The sequence below is a fragment of the Callorhinus ursinus genome, unplaced genomic scaffold, assembly GCF_003265705.2.
Source record: "Callorhinus ursinus isolate GAN/ISIS: 27379988/994484 unplaced genomic scaffold, GSC_fseal_2.0 scaffold12, whole genome shotgun sequence".
NCBI classification, from domain to species: domain Eukaryota; kingdom Metazoa; phylum Chordata; class Mammalia; order Carnivora; family Otariidae; genus Callorhinus; species Callorhinus ursinus.
The window spans coordinates 36,932,849-36,941,706 of NW_027397074.1; the positions used below are offsets into that span (position 1 = coordinate 36,932,849).

At 36.9% G+C, this 8,858-nt stretch overlaps 1 protein-coding gene across 2 annotated transcripts in view; it reads left to right on the forward strand.

Moving 5' to 3' along the window:
• ITGB8 (integrin subunit beta 8) overlaps positions 1 to 8,858 on the forward strand; it is a 79,191-nt gene that overhangs the window by 18,828 nt on the left and 51,505 nt on the right. For both annotated transcript variants that reach the window (XR_012380244.1, XM_025872994.2), the window contains exon 2: positions 8,746 to 8,831. Coding sequence is in view for 1 of the 2 variants with exons in the window: in XM_025872994.2 (XP_025728779.1) it covers positions 8,746 to 8,831 (86 nt within the window). In the remaining variant the exon portion in view is untranslated. The remainder of the gene's footprint in view (positions 1 to 8,745; positions 8,832 to 8,858) is intronic.

Sequence of the window (8,858 nt, forward strand, 5' to 3'; positions counted from 1 at the left end):
CTTAGAACAAAATTCTTTACAATATAAAGTGTTTCTTTGTTTTCCTAATCAAGTACACACCTGCAATATGACTTCAGGTTTAAAAAACATAATGTAGAAAATGCATTCCTACTATCCTGGGGCATTTCTTTTACATCCTTAACTATGGCATTTGAGGTTTTGACATGAATAGCAATGCGATTATTTTTTTTTTTTTAATGGGAGAAAGGAAATTCATACCTGCCAAGAGTTGGAGAGGAAAATAGGAAGAGCCCCTGGAACTCTAGTATGTTAGATTAAAAACATTATTTAGAGGAACAGAGTGGGAAACCGGTGAATATTTTGGCTTTTATAAAAAGGGAGTGTGCCTCATAAACAGGACAGTTGGAATGTATGGAAAAGTTCCAGTTAAAACAAGACACAAAGCACATGACTAATATTGCTTTTCCAAGTTAGACAAATGCAGCTTTAACCAGAATTTGCCTCAGAGGGGCCTCTGGAGCCCTCCCTGAATCTTGAGATTTTGATCCTTGTTGAAGTTCCAAGTCTGAAAAAGGAAAGCTATACTGGGAGATGCTGTGCTTTGACCCCATCTTTCTTCCCGAGTTTCTCTCACTTCCTCACAAATTTACCCCAGAGGAGTGTCAGAAGACAAACTGATGTGCTCAGGTAAGGGAGCAACTGCAAAACTGAATTTGATCATCTTCAGGAACAATTCTTGCTATACATAGTTGAAAACCTTCTTGGCCCACCAAGAGAAACTTCACTGTGTAGAAAATAATATCAACTGCAAAGTCATTTTTGAATGCAAACAACAAGTATTCTTTATACTCTTTCATCTCTTTCCCACATCTAAGAATATATGTCAAAATATATAAAATAGAAAATATACATAAACATATATATGTGTTCATATATAAAATCTAAAAACAGTCACAAATTTCAACCAGATTTCTGCACTGTACCTGTCCTTCAAAACCTGTCAGGCCCTCCTTCATGTGATGAGATTCCTTCATCACTAACTCAGGGCATTCCCTTTCTCCTGACATTTCCTATCACCTTAGCATGGATTGCCTTGTTTATTGTTTTCATTTCTTGACACCACCAAACTAATGTGCATTTAGGGTGATCTTAGACTTCAGCTCACCTGAGAAGTTCGAATTTATACCGTTGCCCCAGTGTACTTAAGAGTGCCCTCTTTCAAATTAAAAAGTGTTCTGATGTAGAGCATAATTTATACAATTATCCATTGTATGCTGCAATCAGATCTTTTTCAAAGCTAAATTGACTAAAGTGTGTGTAAATGAATCACAAGGAAAGGCTGTGATATGACCTCACCAGACCAGCCTTGTGATGGCCCATTTCAACACAAATGAGTGTCATCAGTGCCTTCACAATGGTTCTTGTAAATTCTGTCATGAACTAGAGTTTTACTTTTTGCCATCCTCACCCACTTTAAATTCTGACTCATGTTGGGATTGCCCCAAAACAGGGCAGGGCAGACAGATGGAATCCGTGTAGCATTGCCCTGACATTTCTTAACCTGCCCAGCATTGCAAGTAGCTTTCCCCCCTGCTTTTGTTTCCAAAAATCTTTATGCTAGCAGAAAACCCTACTGAACTCACGTGATTTTTTCTATGTAACAAGGGAGGTTGAAACTTTTCCGTGAAACATAAAGATTACACATAATAAAAACCTAATAAATCTGGTTAATGAGAAGAAAAGATTAGTGTGATTTCATAACATTGGAATTATAAGGAAGTTGTGCTCAGGAAAAAACTACTCAAGCTTACAGACAGGGATAAAGAACATTTGCTCAAGTGAAATTTGATTTAGATCTGGGCAATAAGAAAATAATAAGTGAATTGGTGGCTTTGCATCTGATAATGGTAGCATTAAAAAGTGCTATTGCAATTCAGTATCATTCCCATCACATATTTAAGGTTCTTTAGAAAGAAATTACCCTTGCTTTAAAAGAAATCAGTAGAACTATACACTATCAGAAGACCAAATGTAAAGAAACTTGTCACTATATGTTGGTTTGTGTTTTTTCACATTTGAAAACAGCAAGATGAGTTCATCTAGATATGAACTCATCCAGATAGGAGTTCATCCAGTAAGCATAATTATACTTACTGCCTTTTACAATAAATTGGTTTTGGAAATGAAGTTTTTTTTTTTTAATGTAAATAATCAAGAGCTATAAAAACCTAAGAAATTAGACTGCCAGGTCAACTTCAACTTAGAATATCATGTATTCATCACAGATTTACTGAGTGTGTACCAGACGCTAGACTTGGATAGAAAGAAAATATACGTAAGCACCTGTCCTCCAGGAACTGACAGTCTCATAGTCTTATTTTTCCAAGGAAAAAAAACACGTCTCTTCAGAGTGGATGGTCTATGTCATGTAAAGTAATGTTATGCTTAACATTTCTAAAAAAGCATTTACATTAATCCTGCTCAAGTCTTTCTTTTATTATCTTGCAAAACTCAGGTGAATTTTCCTCTTACAACAGAAACAGTTCTGAGTGGGGCGCCTGGCTGGCTCAATCCTTAGAGCATGCAACTCTTGATCTTGGGGTTGTAAGTGTGAGCCCCACATTGGGTATAGAGAATACTTTTTAAAAAAAGAAAGAGAAAAAAAGAAACAGTTCTGAGGGACAACCCAGAATGGGGGCAGCGACTCCATGATCCTGTGAGGGTCCAGGACATCTTTACCTTTGCCATTCTTAGCATTGGCTTCCATGCTTAGCCCTTCCATTCAGGGCTCAAGATGGCTGCTACTAAACTAGACATCCTTTATAGGGCTGGTTCACCATCCGCAGTTGCTCTGAGTTCTGGCCATTAATGGCTCACAGCTGCCACATTCTCAGAAAAATGGCCTCCATGAGAGGGAGCCATATCGCTCAGCAATGTGTAAAGTTTAACCCACCCCAACCCTCTGTGCTGCCCTCAGTCAATGACTGACTGATGGGATGGTATAAAAGCCACACTTCCACTTTGCCCCAAAGTGGGACAACTTTGTGGTATGATTTGTGCTCCGAGTTCTGGGTAGAATCAGGCAGGGTAAGACCAGAATTTTTTTTTTTTTAAAGATTTTATTTATTTATTTGAGAGAGAGAAAATGAGAGATAGAGAGCACGAGAGGGAAGAGGGTCAGAGGGAGAAGCAGACTCCCTGCTGAGCAGGGAGCCCGATGCGGGATGCGGGACTCGATCCCGGGACCCCAGGATCATGACCTGAGCTGAAGGCAGTTGCTTAACCAACTGAGCCATCCAGGCACCCCAAGACCAGAATTTGACTGCAACAGTATCTTTGTGCCTTTTCTTTCCTGACCTTACCTAACTTCTCAATAGATTGCTTGCCCAAAATCTCTATCTCAGGTTCTTCCTTTGGGGAGCTAAGACTTTTTTTTTCCTTATAATGTCTTCATTTCCTCACCCTTTCTTCTGAGCCTCTATATATGTATTGAACATTATCATACCATTGCCTTTTTCTCCAAATATACTTTAAAACTATCAAACCTAATCACTGGAACAGCTAACAGAGAAGATGAAAAAGAAAGGAATCCTAGTAGTTTTTGGCCAAACATAAATATGGGTGTATGTTTTTTCAAGTGCAAGTAGAGGCAAAATTATTTAGACAAAATGTCTTTATGGAACAGCTCCTCAATCAATTTGGAATAACTAGGTAACAGCAAGTGATTAGGACACTAATCTATTGCTTCATTTTTATTTTTACATCAAATGATAGCATGCTAAATTTCTGTGCAAAAGAGAGCTTTCAGTAATCAGGTAATGTATTTTGAAGATATCTGTAACAATTACATAGCTGCAATATACAGCTAGAACAAGGAAACTCCAAAGTTATACTCTAAAACTTATTCTTTGTGCTCAATTTGCCTGGTTTTGACTGCTATCAAAGTAGAATATGTATTCATTTTAACAGTGTTTACTTTTATCTTTTTGTTAAGGAAGTGGCTTTATATAATTATCCAAGCTTAATTTAATTTGTATAGTAAATGCAGTTAAGGAAAGGATACTCTGGAAACAAAATGCATTTCTCTATTCTTCACCAATCATTCTGTCTAGTCCTAACAGGAGAATCCAAAATGATTGATTCTGAATATTAGGGACTACAATCTTTATCAGTTTTAATGGTTCCTTCTTCCAGATAAGTTTGGGCATCCTTTAAATTTTGTTGAAATTTTATGGTGTAGACTTCAGAGCAGAAAAACATTAGAAATGTTTTCAAAACTTTCACTTTCTCTGATCACTTGACTTATGGAAATATCCCAATCTAAACGTTGAAAAACAGGCTTTTTTAGTTACTATTATTTTTTTTTGGTCCATATTCTTTTTCTTCTTACTTCTATAGATTAAACATTCTCAAAATAATATGAATAAATGCATCATCTAAAACAAAGAATATCTAAGTGACAGTCACAAATATGTAGTTTCCTGATTTTTGTGTACTTTATCCTATTGATGATAGATATACTTTATGACAGACTGTTATAAAGGTCATTTTACATGCGTCAGAAACATTTAATTCTGGGAAATAATTAGAAAAATATTCAGATTAAGTCAAGGTACACATTGAAAAATGTGAACAAAATGAAGGTGTTATAAGAGATTTTCGGTAATCAATTATAGTCATGCCAAAATTGTACTTGTAACAGATTGGATTGATGTGTGTATATTTGAATAAATTGGCTTTTAAAAGTCATTTTTAAATAATCAAAATAAAAGTAGTAGCTTTTTATTTAATAGTTATTTTTATATATTAGCTATATTTTTAAAACTTTGTGTTTATGATCCAAGGGACTTTCATCTTAAATACAACTAATTATATTTACAACAAATTTAAAGACACAAAACACCTCCCCCTTTTTTTGAAGCTAGATGTATACACACAATGTGTATATATACATGTGTGTATATATGCACACATAAATTATAATATTAATTATAAATAAGTTATTTAGTCCCTTTGCTGAGTGTCTACCATATCCTAAGTACTGTGCTTGGCAGGCTTATGCTTGCTCATTTCATCTCATATCAGTATTTTGATATAGGTATAGTTAGCCCTATGTTATAGTGGAAGAAATAGAACCTCAGAATTTAGGTAACTAGCCTAAGAACACATTGCTCTTAAGTAACAGTGCTGTGGAAATTTGGGACTTTATTTCCAGTAACTATTTAGCAATGCTACCTCATTGTATCTGTTACCTCCAATTGTAATAGGAGTAAAAGTAAGAATCTCAGCCCATGCTCATAGATCAAGGAATAGAATTTTTCAGAATGTACACACTTACATGACATTAAATCATTTACTAATTTCTGTCTTGGTAGCACATTTTTTTAATGACATGGGATTAGTGAGGCAGTTAGGACTAAAGGAAATGAGAACAAAAGAGGGTTCTGAAGACATATGGTTTAAAATATGATTCTGCCTCCATTGTCTTTTGTAATTTCCTTTAAGATCCACAAAAAAAGTATCCTTAATAAAAACACAATGCTAGAATCTAGAACTAACTAGAATTAAGAATATAGTGCTATGCCATACCACTGAACAAATAGCTGGACAGGTAGCTACCACTGTCTTAAGAGTGGTAAGAAGAAACAGTCAGGCACCCCCTCTAATGAGGTGTCAGTGCTGAGGGCTGCTAGGAAAACATCACTGGGAAGCAGCCTCCTATGATGTTGCGTCAGGGATGCAGCCAATGAACGGAGTCGACCTAGAGGCTGATGATAAACTGCCCATGTCGGTAAACAGCACTCATGCATTGATTGATGCGTGCTCAATATAAAGATTTCTATTTATATGGGAGGATCTGACAGACAGACAGGAAGACACACACATCCCTTTAGCACCACATATTGACTAATAGCCTCCATAGTAGCATGACCATTCAGTGTAAAGAACTGTTCTAATTGGTGGGATATTTGCATGTTAGGTATTTACCTAATGTGTGTTTAAAATGAAAAAGAAAAACTCTTACAATTCTGCTTACCAAAGTGTATCTGGTTTGTCTTCTGAAGTCTAACCATGACACTCTCCAGCAGTAACATTTGACACTATGCCCATGGAGTTCAATTTATGGCCTTCCTCAGGTCTGCAGAATCGTAAGGTCTGCCTCCTCCATATCCATTTATGGGATCATTTTTCCTATAATTATGTAGACTGAGAAATGTCAACCCTGGAACCTGGGACATAATAACACAACCAAAGTTTCTACCCCTCTTGGTCATCATTCTTAAGTGTCTGAAGTCTGAGAACAGAAGTTGGCAGTAGGACTTTTTTAAAACAAATAGTCAGAAAGCAGACTATAAAGAAAGATTTTTGCTTGTAAACTCATTATTTACCACTTGTGTCTTGGAAGTAGGAGACTGACCTAACCTTGAATCTGGGTTAACTTAGGACATAGTCACACAACTATTAGAAACAAAGACCACAGTCATAGAAGCGGCAGCTTCCCTTCCAAGAGAGCACAATCTTAACTGCCAGTGCCAACATCCTACCTATGGAGTGAAAGAGTTAGTCAAGCCTGGACTGAAATAGACTTACTTCCACGTTCCAGTCAGGTCAAGTTTAAGAGTTGGTAAAGGCCAAGTTAGGTCTGCAAATGTGCTTGATTTCTTTCTGAGAATAAAACTAAAAAGGTCACTCTGTCCTCTGAATACTTTAGAAATAAGCACCTTTTATAGTTCGGCAGGCTAAGCCAAATAGAAGGATTTTAGGCTATGGAGTCTTCATAGTCAGGTGGCCACACTAGTAGTAAAGGCAGCCCAAAACAGTAGTTATTTTTAGTCCTTGGAAGTCTAGACCAGGTCTGGACAAATCAGTAAAGAAGTTTGGATCATGTTTATTAAAAGTTGATATAAAGCAAAGGACAAAGGCTGCAAGGGACACAGGGAGCAGATAATAGAACAGCTATTAAGAGTTAAGGAGGGATGGTTTTGGCTTAACTTGGTTGTCTGGGGAAATACAGGGAAGAGCGCTCGCTACCACCCCAATTAGTACCTTTCTGCTATACTTACTGTCTTTCTTATAGTTCCTCTTTCTCTCTTCCCACTGCCAACGCCCACCCCATGCCACCTTCAGGTCACTGCTGTTTTAACTGTGTATTCTAGAATGTTGGGGCAAGTTGACAGAGAAGAAAAAGAAAAACTGATTGGATGGGGACAGCTAGAGATTTTGTGGGCTTGATCCCCTTTCAAGCTACCATGTCCCTGTGTGATTACACACACACACACACACACACACACACACACACACACACACACGTAGTCCTCTCTCATGCCTCTTTCATTACATTTTTTAAAAGATAAACACAGATTAGAAGAAACAAAATGTAATGGCAAAGAGATATACTAGATCTCACTGCATCTAGGGATCATCCTTAAACACACCCTCTTCACCTAACCCTGCCCTTCCCTCTAAAGCAGAGTGAGAAGCCCCTCACTATGTTCCCATAGTGCCTTGGTGATGTCTCTTTTGTTGTGCTTATCATACTGTATTTTATTCTTTGCTTCTATAGTTATCTCCTTACCTGGACTGTGAAATACTTACAGCTAGAATGCCTGTTATTTGCCTGTGAGTGAGATGAATAGAATGCTGTGATTTCTAGTGTCCTTGTGACATTTCATAGTAAAGGATGGACTGTAGGAAGTATGTGATTATTCCACTAAAAACTCAAGATAAAATAATTTATGACTCTTTATTGTATTTTATGTGTTTAAGTTCATAATGATGAGTCTCTTCATAATGATATAAGTAGTCAGTGGCTACGGATAAAGGTAAAGAGTTTCCAGGCACAGCTATGTTATTAACATATATACTATGTTACTATGTCACAGCTAAGTGTGGGAATCTATGGGAAAGTGAACTGGTCATGATCTTAAAGTGATCTTAAATTGGGTAAACTAAAACAATTCATCCATCTTAACTACTTTATGTCTAAAATGTTGAACCATGCTGTTATATTTAGTTCTGATACCCATCAAGCCAAAATATCAATATTGAGACAACCGAATTCCTGAATTAATCTATTATGTCATCATTTCTCAAGAAATCAAGGTCATTTTTCAGAAAATTCATTCACTATGACCCAACATGGATTGACATGTTCAGACTAAAGTCTGTATATGACTATTTTTACAGGAAAAATTCTAGATCTAAAAATGCCTTATTAGTTCAGATAATATGAAATACAGTGAAACTTCAGCACACTAAAAAATGTGGAGTGTCTTTTACTCTTGTAGTAGAATACAAGCCAAACCCCAAACCTAACTAAAATCACATTTTTATCACCCTCCTTTTTCCCAGCTTTATAAAACCAAATAATAACTATCTAAGAAATGTTCTATCTGTTGGGGCACCTGGGTGGCTCAGTCGTTAAGCGTCTGCCTTCGGCTCAGGTCATGATCCTGGGGTCCTGGGATCGAGTCCCGCATCGGGCTCCCTGCTCTGCGGGACGCCCGCTTCTCCCTCTCCCACTCCCCCTGCTTGTGTTCCCTCTCTCGCTGTGTTTCTCTCTGTCAAATAAATAAATAAAATCTTAAAAAAAAAAAAAAGAAATGTTCTATCTGTTAATTACAATGCAGTTAACCTTACCTCTTCCTAAAGAAATTATATATATTTTTAATATTTACTTTAAACTATTGGTCAGCTTGTTTCAGTTTTCAAAATACATTTTGGTCTAGAATTGTATATACTTCCCAGTATGAGAGTAACACCTCATTTTATCCTCCATTACAGAAGACAATAGATGTACATCTTCGAATGCAGCGTCCTGCACCAAGTGCCTTGCGCTGGGTCCGGAATGTGGATGGTGCGCTCAAGAGGTGTGCCTTTTTCTTTCTTTCTTATTT